This window comes from Siphateles boraxobius, unplaced genomic scaffold (genome assembly GCF_051911475.1).
Source record: "Siphateles boraxobius isolate OS27281-9 unplaced genomic scaffold, OSU_SipBor_1 7, whole genome shotgun sequence".
Lineage (NCBI taxonomy): Eukaryota > Metazoa > Chordata > Actinopteri > Cypriniformes > Leuciscidae > Siphateles > Siphateles boraxobius.
Window position 1 is genome coordinate 9,442,501 of NW_027509197.1, and position 20,661 is coordinate 9,463,161.

At 42.8% G+C, this 20,661-nt stretch overlaps 1 protein-coding gene across 5 annotated transcripts in view; it reads right to left on the reverse strand.

Annotated features, from left to right (window-relative positions):
* Positions 1-20,661, reverse strand: part of myo16 (myosin XVI) — a 227,951-nt gene that overhangs the window by 123,764 nt on the left and 83,526 nt on the right. For all 5 annotated transcript variants that reach the window (XM_077216645.1, XM_077216647.1, XM_077216643.1 and 2 more), the window contains exon 5: positions 4,107-4,215. In XM_077216645.1, coding sequence (XP_077072760.1) covers positions 4,107-4,215 — 109 coding nt within the window. The remainder of the gene's footprint in view (positions 1-4,106; positions 4,216-20,661) is intronic.

Here is a 20,661-nt window from a genome sequence, read left to right on the forward strand (position 1 = left end):
ATTAATAAGCACTAGTACCTAAAGAGTAAGCACTAGTACCTAATGAATAAGCACTAGTACCTAAAGAATAAGCACTAGTAGCTAATGAATAAGCACTAGTACCTAATGAATAAGTACAAGTACCTAAAGAGTAAGCACTAGTACCTAATGAATAAGCACCCGTACCTAAAGAATAAGCACTAGTACCTAAAGAATAAGCACTAGTACCTAAAGAATAAGCACTAGTAGCTAATGAATTAGCACTAGTACCTAATGAATAAGTACTAGTACCTAATGAATAAGTACTAGTACCTAATGAATAAGCATCCGTACCTAAAGAATAAGCACTAGTACCTAAAGAATAAGCACTAGTAGCTAAAGAATAAGCACTAGTACCCAATTAATAAGCACTAGTACCTAAAGAGTAAGCACTAGTACCTAATGAATAAGCATCCGTACCTAAAGAATAAGCACTAGTACCTAAAGAATAAGCACTAGTAGCTAAAGAATAAGCACTAGTACCCAATTAATAAGCACTAGTACCTAAAGAGTAAGCACTAGTACCTAAAGAATAAGCACTAGTACCCAATTAATACGCACTAGTACCTAAAGAGTAAGCACTAGTACCTAATGAATAAGTACTAGTACCTAAAGAGTAAGCACTAGAACCTAATGAATAAGCACCCGTACCTAAAGAATAAGCACTAGTACCTAAAGAATAAGCACTAGTACCTAAAGAATAAGCACTAGTAGCTAATGAATTAGCACTAGTACCTAATGAATAAGTACTAGTACCTAATGAATAAGTACTAGTACCTAATGAATAAGCATCCGTACCTAAAGAATAAGCACTAGTACCTAAAGAATAAGCACTAGTAGCTAAAGAATAAGCACTAGTACCCAATTAATAAGCACTAGTACCTAAAGAGTAAGCACTAGTACCTAATGAATAAGCATCCGTACCTAAAGAATAAGCACTAGTACCTAAAGAATAAGCACTAGTAGCTAAAGAATAAGCACTAGTACCCAATTAATAAGCACTAGTACCTAAAGAGTAAGCACTAGTACCTAAAGAATAAGCACTAGTACCCAATTAATACGCACTAGTACCTAAAGAGTAAGCACTAGTACCTAAAGAATAAGCACTAGTAGCTAAAGAATAAGCACTAGTACCCAATTAATAAGCACTAGTACCTAAAGAGCAAGCACTAGTACCTAAAGAATAAGCACTAGTACCTAAAGAGTAAGCACTAGTACCTAATTAATAAGCACTAGTACCTAAAGAGTAAGCACTAGTACCTAAAGAGTAAGCACTAGTACTTAAAGAATAAGCACTACTACCTAAAGAATAAGCACTAGTAGCTAAAGAAAAAGCACTAGTACCCAATTAATAAGCACTAGTACCTAAAGAGCAAGCACTAGTACCTAAAGAATAAACACTAGTACCTAAAGAGTAAGCACTAGTACCCAATTAATAAGCACTAGTACCTAAAGAGTAAGCACTAGTACCTAAAGAATAAGCACTAGTAACCAATTAATACGCACTAGTACCTAAAGAGTAAGCACTAGTACCCAATTAATAAGCACTAGTACCTAAAGAGCAAGCACTAGTACCTAAAGAATAAACACTAGTACCTAAAGAGTAAGCACTAGTACCCAATTAATAAGCACTAGTACCTAAAGAGTAAGCACTAGTACCTAAAGAATAAGCACTAGTAACCAATTAATACGCACTAGTACCTAAAGAGTAAGCACTAGTACCTAAAGAATAAGCACTAGTAGCTAAAGAATAAGCACTAGTACCCAATTAATAAGCACTAGTACCTAAAGAGTAAGCACTAGTACCTAAAGAATAAGCACTAGTACCTAAAGAGTAAGCACTAGTACCTAATTAATAAGCACTAGTACCTAAAGAGTAAGCACTAGTACCTAAAGAGTAAGCACTAGTACTTAAAGAATAAGCACTACTACCTAAAGAATAAGCACTAGTAGCTAAAGAAAAAGCACTAGTACCCAATTAATAAGCACTAGTACCTAAAGAGCAAGCACTAGTACCTAAAGAATAAACACTAGTACCTAAAGAGTAAGCAGTAGTACCTAATTAATAAGCATTAGTACCTAAAGAGTAGGCACTAGTACCTAAAGAGTAAGCACTAGTACCTAAAAAATAAGCACTAGTACCTAAAGAGTAAGCACTAGTACCTAAAGAGTAAGCACTATAGCTAAAGAATAAGCACTAGTACCTAAAGAATAAGCACTAGTACCCAAAGAATAAGCACTAGTACCCAAAGAATAAGCACTAGTACCCAAAGAATAAGCACTAGAACCCAAAGAATAAGTACTAGTAGCTAATTAATAAGTACTAGTACTTAATGGAATATATAATAGTATCTAAAAACTACATACTAGCATGAAAAGTGTTACAGTATGTGTTAAGGATTAAATGTTAAAATGGATTGCCATAGTCTGTCATGTCATACAGCGCCAGAGCTTTGTACTCATCAAACCAGTAACTGTTCTCCACCAGATCTGCTGAGTTTTGAGTCCTACACTCGAGTCAAATGCTCTGCTCTCCACCCAGATATAAAAGCTGCAGTCAGTTAATAAAGACTTGACGGATAAACTTGTGGCCTGATTGAACTCAAGTCATCTCAAAAGTGAAATGACTTTTCAGTTTTATGGACGTCGGCATTTTTGATATTACTTTGGTCACTGTCACTATGAATACTGGTAGAGAATACAGGCTCGACTTCCATTGCACGTTCATAGCAAAACGCTAATGTAAGTTGCTGCTTGAACTGGACATTTCGAGACTCACACCTGTATGTAAAATGCAGTTTTCAAAAATACGGTTGTGCCAAAAACTGACAGTGTGAAGTAGCCTATTAGACAAAGTATAAGATCAGCTGTAACTGAAGATGAGAGTTGTCTGTGGAAGGCCATCCTGAGAGTCTTGACTGATAAATTGAATGATAAATGAGATCTCTGACAGCAGCCCAGAAACGTGTGTCTGTTTCTCTGGCTCTCTCTGATTGATTTGCACGCTGAAGTAACTCTTACTACACCCACTGTGTGAGCTGACAGAATAGATGACTGTTAACTTGCAACATGGCTGAGCCGAATGACGGTATATACTGCGCAAATGTAGAAACATAAGTAGTCAGTCGGTAGAAAAATATTTGAGCTGTTATTAGTGGGAAGGACTGCTTTATGTAATTTCATGCGGTCAATTGAAAATGATTGAAAAACACTGTATTAAAATATCTGTATCCTATAATATAAGCAATGCATGCATAAAGGAGAGAAGGAAAAGAAACAGAGCAAATAAATTTATCTCTAAATGAATCATGTATTGTTGTTTTCTACAACAGGTCCATAGATACATCAGGAATATTCTGAATTCACTATTTTTTTATAAATTAAATTAAATTAAATTAAATTAAATTAGTAAACATTATATGAAATTTGAAACTAAGAGAAAACATGAAAAGAAATTAAGTACACAAAGGGTCAGGATTATTTATTTTATTTTATTCCGTTAAATAAATTAATAATTGTATTCAGCAAGAATACATTCAACTGATCAAAAGTGACTGTAAAGACTTAAAATGTTACAAAATATTTACATTTTAATTTTAAATGATTTCTTTTGAACTTTGTGTTCATCAAAGAATCCTTAGAAAAAAAAGTATTGTAGCCTACTTTCCTACAAAAATATTAAGCAGGACAACTGTTTTCAATATTGATAATAATAATAATAATAATATGTATTTTGTGCTCCTATTAGAATGATTTCTGAAGGATCATGAGACACTAAACTGACTGGAGTAATGATGCTGAAAATTCAGCTATGGAATAAATAACTGTTTTCATAACATTACTTTATCTACTGTATTTTTGATCAAATACAGTATATACCGTATATACCGTATATCAAATATTTTTATTTTTGATGTTCACCAATGCTGCATTTGAGAGACTTATTTTAAAAACATCTTACCAACCCCAAACGTTTGTACGGTAGTTTGCATTTATGTTCATACATGTTCACCAATAACCAACTTCTAGTTATGCATGCAAGCATACAAAACTGGTAAATTAGGAACTAAATAAATAAGTGACCCTACCATTCTCCTCCAGGTATCTGATGAGGATGTAGCTGGTCTCTGTCCCCTCAGTGGCGTAGTCAAGTGGAATGTTCCCGTTCACATCCTGCAGGAGCACGTTGACTCCAGTCTTCAGAAGAGGTGTGATGGAAACAACACAAACAAATTGAGTCCCTCTCGCCCCATTAATCAGTCTGCAATCGGTGATAAACTACGGCCAATTATCACACTTTCCCAGCATTCCCCAGGCACCTGAGCTCAGGGATGAGCTACATGAACAGAAAATAGAGCGTTAACTAACTCATTAAGATACGGGCAGGTTAATAGGGTCTACGGTGCGGTGTTGAGTGCCTGGGTGGCAGGGGGTGATGTGATTTATGAGGGTCTGCTCTCTAGAGACTCCAGACAGCGATAAGACTCTTTACGAGCTGAAAGCATGACGCAGGGTTAAGGCTTTTGAGCATGTGGAATTTCTATGGATACTGTAAACGATGTCTGAAAACGATGCCGACGACATCATAAACAAACAGACGAGAGTTGGGGGAAGAAAGGGGCTTCACTGTCATGAAACAAAGCTATATAAAATATTGGTGTGGCTGTGGCATTTAGTCCTTGTATGTTAGCTTTAATGTAATCTGTACAGCTTGTATATAGAAATATGTAAAAATGTAACACAAAAGTAAAAAGTACAGTCTCTTCTGGAAAAACTGAATAAAAACATGAATCACTCATATTACATTCAGGAGCATATATTAAATGTTTGGTCCAGTCTGTAGTTGTCCAAAGTGTAGTCCAACAACCAAGACAGAAACTTAAGGCTGTTGGTTAATATGTCAATCCATATTTCTTGTTTCAAGTAAGGGACAATGTACAGTCAGACGGTTGTCATCTCAGAATAAACCCCGACAGGGTGATCAGGATCATGGTCTTGCTGTAAATTATCCCACTTATTACACGGCTACTTGCCACAGAAATAAATAATTAGACATGAAATACTGATCTGAGTTTAAATATTTTATTAGCTATTTAAACACAAAGCTTCTGAAGAGAAAGCAGTTACTAGCAAGCTGAAAGTTCAAACTAGATGGACATATAAGGGATACCATACATACCGGTTCATAACACTTATTAATATTTATGGGGATAAGAGATATTGATTTGAGACGGAACTGTTATAAAATCGTACCTGTCTTTCATCTTATAATCCAACAGTGCACAAAACAAGAGTCTCGAAATGGCAGCAGCTGTGTTTGTATGAAACAAGAGAGAGTGAGTCTGCGATACCGGATGACATAATTAAATAACTGTACACAAAATATTGAGTTGACTGACTATTGATTTTACATTTTAATATTTTATCAGCTCACCAAACGCAAAGCTAGCACGAGGAAAAAAACCTTCCCAGCAATCCTATAGCGCCAACTTCAGTGACAAATACACGGATGATTCTGTTGTCCGTTTTTAGCGGTTATTATCGGGGAATAACAATCAAGAGCCGTGTTATAATAAGAAATAAGTCAACAAAAAAAATAATAACATTGTCAAGCTATTTGATGGAGTCTTTAACTATAGGTTATAGGTCTGTTATAAATGTACGTGCCACTAATGCAGGTAAGAGCCAAAAAATTATTCCAAAACCAAAAACCATATTAGCACTGCACTAAAGAGAGAGAGAGAGAGCGAGAGAGAGAGAGAGAGAGAGAGAGAGAGAGAGAGAGAGAGAGAGAGAGAGAGAGATATAGAGAGAGAGAGAGAGGAGGATGGCATGACATTTAAAAAACAAAACTAAACTTCAGTAGATTTACAGCTCTCTCTATAATGGTCTGTGTGTAATTAAAGCTGCAAATGGCACGTCTCCATCTGACTGGCTGGAGCATAAAGGCGTTGTGACAAAGATATAGCTTATTGTCCCTTTTCCCAGAATGCCTTTTCCAGTCATCATAACATTTAGACTGGGGAGTTCGTGTCAATCACACATTGAGGTTAGCACTAGGTTAATGAATGTATTAATTAACCTTAACTATCAGCAGCTCCTTTGTCTGCATTTATGAGCGATGGCTTTTTAGGATGCATTTTCCACATAATGTAAGGGTTTACCAGACCACACACACACACACACACACACACACACACACACACACACACACACACACACAAAGCTCCAGAGAGCACTGACGGATCTGACATTGTGTCACAGGATTGTGTCATGACCTCTTCCCTGAGATTTCACACACACTACACCACAGTCCTCCAACTCATGCGTATGAGGACGTGTGTGTGTGTGTGTGTGTGTGTGTGTGTGTGTGTGTGTGTGTGTGTGTGTGTGTGTGTGTGTGTGTGTGTGTGTGTGCGTGTGTGTATGTGTGTGTGTGTATGTGTGTGTGTGGTGTAGGGCTGCAAAATATATCGAAGTTATCGAAATATCGCAAATGTATATATCGGGATATGCATATCGCAACCGCTTGCAATAACGGGTCATAAACAAAAGACAATGAGAGAATCACTCACTGCTCTTGGCTGAATAACTTTTGTAGCTTTAATAAGAATCAGTATATATTTAATTCATACAGTGAAAACAAAGCAGTGTTTTATTTTTACATGGTAAATGGTGAAAGCATGAGCATGGGTGAATTGATCAGGTGGGGTCAATGTGAAGTCTCATTGGTGGTGATGAGAGTGTGTGTGTGTGTGTGTGTGTGTGTGTGTGTGTGTGTGTGTGTGTGTGTGTGTGTGTGTGTGTGTGTGTGTGTGTGTGTGTGTGTGTGTGTGTGTGTGTGTGTGTGTGTGTGTGTGTGTGTGTGTGTGTGTACTGCCCTTCACACTGAGAGAAGAGGTGATGAAGCCGTCAACATTACGTCCTCTGATTGACAGAATGCACCCAGTCCTCTGTGGCATACAAAGACATGATCATGTTACAACTAAACGGATTATAAATGTGTTTTTTTTTAAAAAGGCAGCAGTACATGGGAATAGAATAGAAAATTGAGGTCAGTAAGATAACAAAAAGAGTTGAAAAATAAATAAAACAGTAATACTTGTGATTTAAAATTTAAACCGTAATTTATTTCTGTGATGTAAAGCTGAATTTTCAGCATCATTACTCCAGTCTTCAGTCACATGATCCTTCAGAAATAATTTTAGTATGTTGATTTGGTGCACAAGAAACATTTATTATAATTATAGTTGTGCTGCTTAATATTTCATTGGAAATTGTATTTTTATTCTTTCAATATTATTCTTAACTGAAAAAAAAAACAAGTAAATAGTACTGACCCAACTTTTGAATGGTATATTTAAATTAAATTATAAAATGCATTTTTATATTGTTTTATTAATACTTATGCATTAATGCCAAACCTTGGTCTTTTCCAGGTGCAACCATAAGAAAACAATACTCGGTTACTAACGTAACCTCGGTTCTCTCTAGAGACGGAACGAGTATTGCGTAAGTTTAGCTTACGCTACGGGAAAGATTCATCTTCTCGAAATACTGAAGCCAAAAAAATTATCTTTAATTTTGTATTCATTGTCAACACAGTGCAGCAGCTAGCAGACCTAGAGCAGGTCATCTCGCGTGCTCATTGGCTGCCCTGCGGGCAACTGCTGCAGCCTACCAGTGAGCCCGGCAAAGCGTCACAGCCCGCCAGAATGGGCGTGGCTTAGCGTATGAAAGTAGGGGCTGTAGGCTGACTTCCCTGGTTTTTCGTCGACTGAAGCGAAGTGGCTCTTGGCGCGAGCACGGCTGGTTACGCAATAGAGAGAACCGAGGTTACGTTAGTAATGGAGTATCGTTCTCTTACAAGAGGTTCTCTCGTATTGCGTAAGTTTAGCTTACGCTACGGGAACACTTTGTCAACGCCGTGCGCGCCAAGCATCCACCATGAGACCCCGAACTTTCAGGGGAACCCAATAAGTGGAAAAATAAGGTGGCCAGCCACGCGGGCCATCACTTGTACATAAGCACACATAGGGAAATACAGAGCAGCGCGCCGGTCTGTATAGGCACATGGCACATACCCCACTTAGTGCAGCTCAACCAGGAGAGCTGAGTCATGTGAGAGTGATCTGAGCAGGAGATCTGGGCAGAATACACCTCTCATTCAAACTGACAACAGTTTAGCCTGCAAGGCAGGAACTTCTAGGTTATAAAACCTGACAAAGGTAGACGGGGAGCTCCAGCCCGCCGCTACACATATGTCATGGATAGAAATTCCACTGGACCATGCCCACGAAGAGGCCACACCTCTCGTGGAATGAGCCCTGATGCCCAGAGGGCATAGCAGACCTTTTGACGCGTAAGCGGCTGCTATAGCGTCCACTATCCATCTGGACAGGCTCTGTTTCTAGGAGGCGAGACCCTTGGTGCACCCACCAAACGAAACAAAAAGCTGTTCCGAACGCCTGAAGGAGGCGGGGCGCGTAATGTAAAACCTCAGCGCTCTGACAGGGCAGAGGAGATTCACATCACTTTCGCTGTCAGATGCTGGGAGAGCTGACAACGAAATAACTTGCGCTCTGAATGGAGTGCCCATCACTTTAGGAACATAGCCATTTCTAGGTCTGAGGATGACTTTAGAGTCATTCGGCCCGAACTCAAGACACAACGCTCCGACAGACAGCGCATGCAGGTCCCCCACACGTTTTACTGACGACAGTGCAGTCAGAAAGACGGTTTTCAGTGATAGATATTTTCATATTGGGAACCGACGGGGGGCACGGCGGATTCATCCTTCTAGCTCCTCTAAGGAAGCGGATGACCGACTCATGTTTTCCCAGTGACTGGCCGTGTGTCGATTCTGCGCACGCTGCCACGGCCGCCACGTATACTTTGAGCGTGGATGGGGACCTTCCCTTATCCAACAGCTCTTGTAGGAAGGTGAGTAGATGCGCCACCCCGCATGTCCGTGGGTCAAGACCTCTGTCGGTGCACCATCCAGAGATCACCGACCATTTAGACGCGTAGAGCCTTCTCGTGGAAGGGGCTCTAGACTGCGTGATCGTGTTCATCACTCCTTTTGGCAGGGCAACGAGTACCCGTTGATCAACCATGCGTGCAGGCTGCTCTGGATGGGGATGCCAGATCATGCCGCGAGCCTGAGAGAGGAGATCTGCCCTCACCGGAATCGGCCACGGAGCTGTATGTGACAGCCGTGCTAGTTCCGGGAACCAAATCTGATTCTCCCAACGCGGGCCTATGAGGAGCATCGAGTGGCGCGTTTCCCTGATTCTCTTGATCACCTGTGGTAACAGAGAGACCGGAGGGAAAGCATATAGCGGGAGGCTGGGCCAAACCTGGGCCAGCGCATCCTCGTCCTTCGAGAAGAACGTCGGGCATTGAGCGTTGTCTTTTGACGCAAATAGGTCGATTTTCGCTCTGCCGAATAGGCGCCACAGTTTCTGGACCATTTGGGGGTGCATTCCCCTGGGGGAACATTGTCCCTGGACAGTTTGTCTGGGCCATCGTTCAAATGCCCTCAGCGAGCGCAGGTGCATCTGAGACCAAATAAGGAGGCGTTCCGTCAGATTGCAGAGATTTCTGGATCTGACACCGCCCTGACGGTTTACATAGGATACCACAGACATGTTGTCCGAGCGGACAAGAACGTGCTGGTCCTGTATGAATGGGAGGAAGCACTTCAGCGCGTTCTCGACTGCTATCATCTCCAGACAGCTTATGTGAAAACCCTTCTCCTGGGCTGACCTCTGGCCAAAGACCGGTCTGCCCTCGAACAGCGCGCCCCAACCCGAGTTGGACGCGTCTGTCGAGATGAATTTCCGATAAGAGATGGTTCCCATCCTTACTCCTTGCTGGTACCAGTTTGCCACTAACCAGGGCTGCAGAGCCGCTATGCAGGTCTGAGTCACTCTGATTTTCTGGCCGCCAGACAGCCAGGCTCGGCGGGACACGCGAGTATTGAACCAGCGTTGGAGAGGGCGCATGCGCAGAAGGCCCAGCTGAAGCACCTCTGCAGCTGATGCCATACGGCCCAACATCCTTTGAAATTTTTTCAAAGGGAGAAAGCTGCCCTTCTGGAAAAATGCGGCTAGGTGGCGAACACTGCGCGCGCGCTGTGTCGATAAACGAGCAGTCAGGGTTACCGAGTCCAGTTCTATTCCTAGAAAGGAAATTGACTGGCTGGCCAGTAACGAGCTCTTGGTCCAGTTGACCGTGAGACCCAAGCTTTCCAGATGACTGAGAAGCACTGTCCTGTGAGATAGCAGTTCTGTCTCTGACTGTGCCAATATCAGCCAATCGTCCAGATAGTTCATTATTCGCAGCCCCTGACTTCTCAGGGGGGCAAGCGCCGCGTCCATGCACTTCGTAAATGTACAACGTTGTTAGGGACAGGCCGAACGGCAGGACCGTGAATTGATATACCTGACCGTTGAAGGCGAATCTCAAAAATTGCCTGTGACGGGGTATTATCTGAATCTGAAAATAGGCATTCTTCCGATCTAGAGAAATAAAACAGTTCCTCGAGCGAACGTGCGCAAGGATTTTCCTGGTCGTAAGCATTTTGAACGGTCTTTTCGCAAGCACTTTGTTCAAATTTCTCAGATCTAGGATAGGTCTGAAGAATCCGTCCTTCTTGGGTACGAGAAAATATCGGCTGTAAAAGCCTGACTCGCTCAGAGAAGGCGGTACCTTTTCTATAGCTCCTTTGCAAAGCAGCTTTGCTATTTCTGCCTGAAGTAGGTGTGCTACTTCCGCATTCACTATCGTGGCGGTCCGGGCTTGAAAGCGCGGGGGACGGAGAATGAATTGAAGTGTATAGCCCTGCTTTATTGTGCTAAGCACCCATTCTGAAATCCCTGGGATAGTTTCCCACGCAGCTATATGAGCCGCTAGGGAGCGAATGGCCTCCGGGTTCAGATCGCCGCCATTTGCGGGCTTGTGAAACTGAACCGGAGCCGAAAGCGCGGCGCACGCGCTCTCGGTTCTGGGCAATGGCTGCTCGCTGAAAGCCGAAACTGGCTGATTTATGTGAGATGTCCCAATCATAAGGGATGGGGAACATTCTTTTTTCACTTTTTGACGCGCGAGCAGCGCTCCGGGCGGAAAAGCTTTCTGTAAGCGTGAGCGCGTGTACGCGGGCACGAGACTTACAACTGTATCTGACGCCCCGATCATAATGGATGGGGAGCGTTTTATTAACGCCCTGGGTTTTGTGATAACACTTAAACACGCGGGCGGAGCCAGGGGGGAGGTTTGTGTCAGCAAGCGTGAGCGCTCTCTGGCGGGCACGAGACTTACATTCATAACCTGTTTCTTTGATCGTGTAACAGAGCGGGCAGATAGGTTGCACAGACCTGTGGACACATTTCTTACATTCAACACTCGAGCGGCTTTTCTGCGCTTTATGAGAGTGTGCTCTGTGAGTGACACGGGATTTGGAGTGCTTATGTGTAGGGGTGAACACTGGGGCGTGGGCACTTTCACTACACTTAAAACACTGACGGCGTGAGCCGGACCAGACATTATACTCTTTTTGAGATTTCTCTGGGTCGGCGTGAAAACGGCGTTTGTTTGCAGGCGAGAGGGTGAATAAACCGGCTCGTTGGCTGCTAATTGAACCACTGCTTGTAGCCTGTTTGAAGGGGACTGACAGGGAAATGAACTTTGACGGCGGTCCGGCCGCAGCGGGACACGCGCGTCTTTTCTCTCTCTCTGTTAGGAGGGCTTCGCGTGCTCAGACTTCAGTGTAATTCTTTGCCGAGGCCCTCTGGGGGGCGGCGATCTGTGACGGCTGTCTGAGCGCGACCTAGGGTGGCCGCCCTGACGTCGCTGCGAAGGCTGAGGCTGAGGCTGTGCTGGACGCTGGGTGCTGGTTCGCACAGGAGGCTGGCTTTGTCTCTCGCGAGAGCGGCCTGTGGCGGAACTCGAGCGTCGCGCCAGGAAGAGGTTCATGGCCTGCATGGTCTTCTGCACCTCAGAGAAGCGGTCAACGATCCTGTTCACCGCTGGGCCGAAGAGACCAGTGGGGGAGAGCGGCGCGTTCAGGAAGGTGGCTCGCTCAGTTTCCCTCATATCCGAGAGCGTTAACCAGAGGTGCCTCTCTGTCACAGTTAACGCGGCCATGGCTCGTCCGATGGCTTGGGCTGCGGCTTTGGTGGTGCGGAGAGAGAGATCCGTCGCACTTCTCAGTTCCGTAACCGCAGCTGGATCCCGGCCCTTCTCATCCCACTCACGGAGGAGGTCGGCTTGCAGGATCTGTAGGACAGTCATCGAGTGTAGAGCAGACGCGGCCTGGCCGGAGGCGGCATAAGCGCGGCCGACCAAGGCGGACGTGGCTCTGCAGGCTTTAGACAGGAGGGCTGACCGTGACCGCCATCTCGCAGAGGGGGTATAGCCTTGTACCCTTTTTCGGCAGTCTGAAGTCTCGAGGAAAATGGTGTATTCCACGACTTCGTCAGCTCCGAATGAAGTTCCGGCAGGAATGGAGCGGGCCTAGTTGCTGTAGCTGCGCGGCGGCGACTCTGAAGAAAACAACCGTCGAGCCTGTTTGGCCCGGGTACCTTTGGCAGCGAACACTCGAGCCCGAGACGGTCAAAAGCCTGTGACAGCCGGGGCATCAGTTCCGCATCAGCTCCAGCGCGGGTACGGGTAGATTCCTGGATCGACGAGGTGGCGGAATGAAGCGACCATTCCTCACTGTCCGATGCCAGGATGGAGAAGCATAGAAGAATGGAGTCTTTCGTAGCTTGTTCCTCTGCCTCATCCTCCGATGCGACGGCAGTGAGGCTCGTAAGCGGCAGCTGCGCGTTGGTGGCGGGGAAGGCGAAGGCGAGGCTCGAGGGAGGTTCTCCGGCGAGCGCGTCGCTGTGGCCACAGGTAGGGCTGAAACGATTCCTCGAGTTACTCGAGTTACTCGATTACAAAAATTCCTTGAGGCAAAAACTCTGCCTCGAAGCCTCGTTAAATTCCTATGTAAAATGTAATTCACTATACGCGGATATATACTATAGCGCGTGATACATTTTGAATTTATTTGGCACGATGGCGGAGAGTAAAGATGTCCATAAACGGCAGAGAATGTCTAAAGTTTGGGATCATTACATACTTAAAAAGGAAGAGAACAAGGTGCAATGTGTCTACTGCGAAGTAGACCTGGCATACCACAACTACGACTTCAATGATTCAGAATCTGAACCGAAAACATCCACTCCATGCTCTCACCAAGCGTCACTGAAACATAACCTAATGGTCTGTTCACACCGAACGCGAATAGTGCGTCAAATAAGCGTCTATCGCGTTTAGTTAGACGCTTAAACATTCGCTCGAGTAAAAAATTTTCAACGTGCGCGGAAGACGTTCGCGTCATTCGCGACCCCCGCGCAAATGATGCGTCTATTCGCGTCTTTGCACTGACTTTGTATAATCTACTCGCGCAAATAATTAAAGTTGCGTTCGGTGTGTGAACCCCTTCACTTACACACACACACACAGACACACACGCATACACACACACACATGCACCCTCGTCTCTCTCACGCGCCAGTCAGATCAATTGCGGCAATGCATCACATATGCTTATCTTTCATGTAGTCACGCAACAATAATTTCAGCATGCATTCACTGTATACACCGCGACGTGATGGAGGAACACATATTGTATTGCAGTCTTTGCGAGACCTTGTTTGTATGTCATGTCTTCCAAATAGTTACAGACAACAACAAAAAATGAAATTCCCCAGCCTGCTTCTCCAAATCCACTCGTACTTTTGGGGAGGACATTTTAATTGGCTACCAAAGTAATTGAGCATAGAACATTGTTGGCACTTATACTAAATGGGTAAAAATTGCAATAAATAGGCCTGGTTTTGGAGCCAAATGTTGGAGTTGGAATAAGTTTTTTTTGTTTGTTTTTTGAGAAATAAAAGCCAAATGCTTGATCATTTTACAGCCACATCATTTTCGTTATGCATTATTTATTATATATATATTTGTTTTAGTTGCTTAAAAACACACAAAAAATTATCCGATTAATCGATTAATCGATCGATTAAGTGCTAGATTAATCGATTACAAAAAGAATCGATAGCTGCAGCCCTAGCCACAGGTTCCGGCTGTCTCAGGGAACGGCGCTTCTTCCTGCGCGGTCCCACAGAGGGCGGAGTGACTGCTGCGGTGTTGAAGGCCTCGAGTCGAGCCCGCAGGGTCGACAGCGGAAGCTCCTCACAGAGCTCGCAGCCCCCAGGCGCGAGGGCGAGCTCTGCGTGTTCCAGGCCCAGGCAGAGAGCGCAGATAAGGTGGCGGTCTCCGGCGCTGACCGGGGCTCTGCACGATCTTAAAAAGACGCTCACTGCTCTTTTAGAATATAATAGCAAAAAGGATACGTCGCCGGATAGCGTAGCTCGCACGGATGGCTGAAGGTGGCGAAGACGGCCGGCTTCCTCAGCGCTGTCCTAAGCTGGTTGTTCGTTGTTCGACGGCGGCGGTGGCTTCTCTCAGATCCAGCGATGCGAAGAGCTCGCTGAAGAGACGAAAAATCAGGGAAGTCAGCCTACAGCCCCTACTTTTATACGCTAAGCCACGCCCATTCTAGCGGGCTGTGACGCTATGAAGGCGCGGGCTCACTGGTAGGCTGCAGCAGTTGCCCGCAGGGCAGCCAATGAGCACGCGAGATGACCTGCTCTAGGTCTGCTAGCTGCTGCACTGCGTTGACAATGAATACAAAATTAAGGATAAATTTTGGCTTCAGTATCTCGAGAAGATGAATCTTTCCCGTAGTGTACGCTAAACTTACGCAATACTCGTTCCGTCTCTAGAGAGAACCGAGGGTTACGTTAGTAACCGAGTATCGTTTTCGTTTATGAAAATAACCTTGGCTAAGGGATCTGATCACGCACACACTTGTGGGGTTTTCATGTTGTATGGGGACATTCTATAGACATAATGTTTTTTATACTGCACAAACTGTATATTCTATCCCCTACACTAATCATACCACTAATCCTACCTATCAAAAAAAAAAACAAAAAAAAACCATTAACATAATATGATTTGTACTGCAAACTTTTTTCCTCATGGAGACAAAAAAAAGTCCCCACAAAGGACACGGATTTTGGATATTGCCATCTTTGTGCCAAACATTTTGTCCCAATAGCATAGGGTATACCTGAACCCCACACACACACACACACACACACACACACACACACACACACACACACACACACACACACACACACACACACACGGTGTGCTTCAGAGGCCACAGTAACTGAACCTGACAGTACAGAGGAACACAGAGAGGTGAACTACAAATCATGTCAACAAAGGAGAAAGAGATGAAACATCCTCCTCGGGAAAGTAAAAAAAAAAAAAAAACCTGTAGACACTTTCCTCTGACTGCACCAGGAAACAATGACAATCACGTAACATAATTACATCTAATCTGCATGATGATGGCTTCCTGTGTCTCATTACAGGGCTTTGAGCACAGGCTTAATTGCCTTTGTTCAATTTAATCTGTTATGATAATAGGCTAATAGCAATGAAAGTAAATGAGAACGCAGTTAACTTTGGAGCAGACTTGGAAAACTTCAGAACATCTGCATGGTTCACTGGTGTGAATTCGACATCTTTCACCTTGAAACCATTCGTCTTGCACCGTAAACAGGTGTAATTATCACTGCCCACCTCACACTGACCGTTACAAGCAAAAAGAGCCCATTGTAATTAGTGATACTGTCTACACTGTGTGTGACGGGGCATAACGCATACGGTCGACAACATTAAACTGATGCCTTGTTCTATTACTGATACATTCATGTTTGCACAACTTCCAGCAACCGTATTGAAAGTTCGCTTTGACTAGCCAGTGTAGACCGCCTCAAGCTATTGACAACAGGCATGCCCAGCGAAGACACACTGTTACAAACAAACTGCATTAGTAGCCACATGTTAAATGTGACATTTACTATTGTTCAGCGAATTTTCCTAGGCGAAATCCAGTAATTCTAATAAGAATCCAAGCGATCTGGAATTTCGTGTGAGGGCAAGAGATTTTCCCAAGTAGATTTCGGAACTGGGAATTGGGAAACAGTTCTATTTCTTCTGTTCCATAAGCGCTACCTACTGGCATACACTGGATTTACATATTCATTCAGTCCGTTTGACGTTTGTTCAGAACAACGTGAAAGTCGCAGGGAGAGCACACGGCTCGGGATCATACAGAAAATGGACAATCTACATCAAATTGATGGAATATGACTCATAACTGAAGCTATTTTTCCAAAAACTACCAGTGAATAATACTATACATTATAAAGCCATGTCTGTTTAGTTGGAAAAGCAGCAAGGAAAATAATTTTTTCCCCTCATGACGTCAATTAAATGTAGGTTTGTTTCTTCAAGGAGTAATCCTCATATAAATGACTAAGCAGTGAAAGCTAATGAACCCTTACCTAATGCAGTTCTTCCCTAAATGAAATAACAGATGAGACTGAGATTGGCAGTCTAACATAGTGCCTCCTAAATCCTGACTCTGACTAATCCCAAAAAATAGGTCGTCATGGTCCAGTTTTGGAAGCAGGATGCAGTAAAATATGGAGGAAGGAACACGAGAGATGCAGATGCAGAGGCAGAGGGAGAAGGAGAGAGCTAGCCTGAAGTGAGAGTGTGTGTAGGAGATTCAGACCTAAAGCATTGCATATTGCACAGCAGAGATAAGAGCATTAACAGACATAACATGAGAGAAAAACAAACAGGCTGAAATATACAACAGTTGCATTATAAAAAAAAACGCATATTAGTCAAGGAAATGTGGTTTCAAGTTCCGGGGTGAATCAAACAAACAAACAAACACTCTCTCTCTGATAAACACAAACACACACACACACACACACACACACACACACACACACACACACACCCTCTCTCATAAACACACACACACAAACAAACAAACACACACACTTTCTAATAAACAAACATACACACATAAACACACATTCTCACTCAAAAACACACACACACACACACACACACACACACACAAACACACACACCATATTTTAGGGCCATTAAGATTTATTGCACTGTGAAATTGTTTTCATGAGAATATACCTAAATTCTAAACCATTCTTACTTCGTGGCATTTGTATTTGTTTTATGCCGATTTATAAATACATACATACAAAATAAATAAACATGTTATGTAAGTGATGAATACGTCTGTAAACAAACTGATTGTGTGAGTGTTAAGTAAGTAAATAAATACAAACTCAAAAACAGACTTGCATTGTAAGTGTTAAAAGTCTGTAAATACTCTTTTTGTGTAATTGTACCACCGGTTAATGCGCATTGTGCATCATGAACAAAATGAAAAACATGTATTAATCTAGGCTAATGATCATTTATACTATTTTTGGTGTCAATTCATGTTAGTTCATAATACATTATCAAATTTATTAATTTAAATAACTTGAAATTACATTCACATATATTAGTATAGGGATAATACAAATTGCTACTGAATCAAATATCAATTAAATGAATATACATTTTATTGTTAAAAATCTAATAAAAATAGTTTTAAAATATTAAAAAAATTATCAGGATGCAACAAATATTAATGGTCCTAATGACAGGCTTAATTTTCCATTTCCTTTAATCTTCCAAGTATTGTTATTATTATTATTATCATCATTATTATTGTTTTATTACTGTAGAATTTAGGGTAATGTTGACCTATATACATAAGATACAACTGTAGAAAACTCGGCAGATGAACACTGGTAATATATTTAGAGAGTCTTGCTAACTAAATGGTGGAAGACACGGCTGCATGTCCTGCAACTGACATGAAATGGAGAAAAAACAGCAAAGCCACTGAAAAGAAATACGGAGAAGATCGACAATGTGTATCCATGGCAACGGAGAAAACCCTTTCTCCAGCAGGGTGACTCACCTGCAGTTAGAGGCGTGACAAAAAAGGTAAAAGGGGCTTGCTTGAGGAGAATCCGGGGTGTTTTAAAAAAAAAAAAATTATTTCAATACCATTCAAGAGCCAAACAAAGCTCCATTAATTCACAGTAATTTTGCGTAAGCCTCTGATGAACAGCTAATCAAACAATGACATGTCAGTCAGGCTTAAGGTGTCAATCAAACTGCCCAGGATACAGAAAGGAGGTGTCCTATTCAAAGCCTGCTGTGTCTTAGTACATTAGTGTTCTAACATGTGTTTACTGAAAACTACAGTAATTAATTAATTAATTAATCAGTAATGAATGAGTCATGAATTTGATGTTTGAGATGGCAATCACAGATGCTTCTGCTCAATTCGCTATTGTCATACAGATATGGACTAACTCAATTTTAAAGGGTCTCAATACATTTCAACATTTGTCATAACTGAAAAAGGACAGTCAAATTGCCTACATTAATCGGTGCAGTGTAGCTCTGCACATTTAGGCAAAACTAGTATTTTCACACTGCTGTGTGAAGCACTGTGTGCTTTCTTGGTACATCAGACAGCAAAAGAGGTTTTAGTGCAATGAGTGTGTGTGAAAGGTTTGTTTTAAAAAGAGGCAAGGCCATGTCCACCGTTAAGGAACCTTCAGACTCACGAATGGAAAATGTGCGTGTGTGTAAGAAAGGATCACGTCGTCATGCAGTTAATTAAGTCTTCACGTTATCTCTGCCGTACGAGAGCTCTGCTCAAACTGACTTGCATACTTTTATGCAAATGAGGCCTACTTTCAGAAATATTCATTCATACAGCACCGAGGAGTTGTTCACACACACGCGCTAAATCTGTTGTGAGTACTATCAAAGAGAATGTTTCAAAGCGCAACGGCACAGTTCACATGCAGATGCTCTAACACACTTTCTCCCACAAACATACAGAAACGAAAAGACGCAAAGAGGGAGATGGTGTAGCTGGTTTACATTCAGAAATATTGACCTCAATTTTGGAAAATATCACACATTCCTTATCTGTCAATGTATGACAAAATGTATTGAATACAAAGATAAACGGTTAAAAATCCACTGCGTGCTTTTACACTGTTTTTCTATGTAAACATACGCTAGTTGGATATGTTTGAGTGATGCCCTCGCTGCTCATATCTTTGCCGCATCATGCGCGAGATGCGTTTTTACAATTAAAAGTTACTCACATTACTGTAAATCTACAGTAGATTTTAGTCGACTAAAATCTTATGATATTTAGTCGACTACAACTAGACTAAAGCAAATCAGATGACTAAAATATGACAAACTTAAAAGGCATTTTGGGCAAAAGACTGACTAAAACTAAATACAAATTTGTTGTCAAAATTAACACTGCTGGTGATTTGAAGGAACGTGGGGTTTGAGCCTATACATCATCAGAATAAAGATGTCCAGGTGGGATTAGCTCCGCCATATAATGTTTAGACTTTTCTTTATCTGCAGTTTATTATAGATAATATTTCAGTTGTGATATAGACTGTACTATATCTCTGCGTCCAATCTTGATGTTATGATTTTATGTAGCTAACAAAACGTACTCGGTTACTAACGTAACCTCGGTTCTCTCTAGAGAGGGAACGAGTACTGCGTAATATCTTACGCTATGGGGGAAAACCTCTTTTCCACGAGATATTGAAGCCAAAAATTATCCTTAATTTTGAATCAATGTAAAACGCGTTGCGGCAGCATGCAGACATAGCCAAGACGGCTTGCGTGCCTATTGGCTGACCTGTGGCAACAGCAGCAGCCTATCAAGAGAGGCCCTGTGTGACGCCATATCCAATGGGGGCGCTTCGCGCCCATTACGTCACGTTCCGCCAGAATAGGTGTGGCCTTGGCCTATAAATATAGCTCGATAGGCTGATACAAACTGGTTTTCATCGCCGAAGCGAACCAGAGCGTGTTGTAAGCACGGCTAGATATGCAGTACTCGTTCCCTCTCTAGAGAGAACCGAGGTTACGTTAGTAACCGAGTACGTTCTCTTACGAGAGTATCTCTCGTACTGCGTAATATCTTACGCTATGGGGAACACAGTGTAACACGCCGTGCGTAATGGGATCCAACACCAAAGTCCCAAGGGCAGAAGCACGGAGCTCATATAGTGCATAATCACCATAGACTCACAGAGAGTCAGGGAAGAGAGGCTAGAAGTGTCATTCCCGATAAATAGCATCCCACAGGAGCTAACCATATTAATAGTGCACCACGCAGCCAGGGTGAACTCTTTCAGCCTGAACTGGGTAGCAGTACGGGTTTTTAATACCAAATGAGCTGTTCTATCGATCAGTGAGCGATGCACAAGCAAAACTCAGCATTCTGAGCCGGCGCAGCGGGGCAAATAGTGCTGAATTTTAGACCGACAGAAGCTTGACCTGTAAGTCGGGAACCTCTAGGTTATAAAACCTTATAAATGTAGACGGCGAGGCCCAGCCTGCCGCCATGCAGATATCTTGCAAGGTAATCCCGCTAGACCACGCCCACGATGAGGCCACGCCTCTCGTGGAGTGAGCTCTGACACCCAAAGGACACTGCACGCCCTTAGAAGTGTAAACCAGCGCTATGGCATCGACTATCCATCTGGATAGGCTCTGTTTTGATGCGGCTAGTTGCTTAGA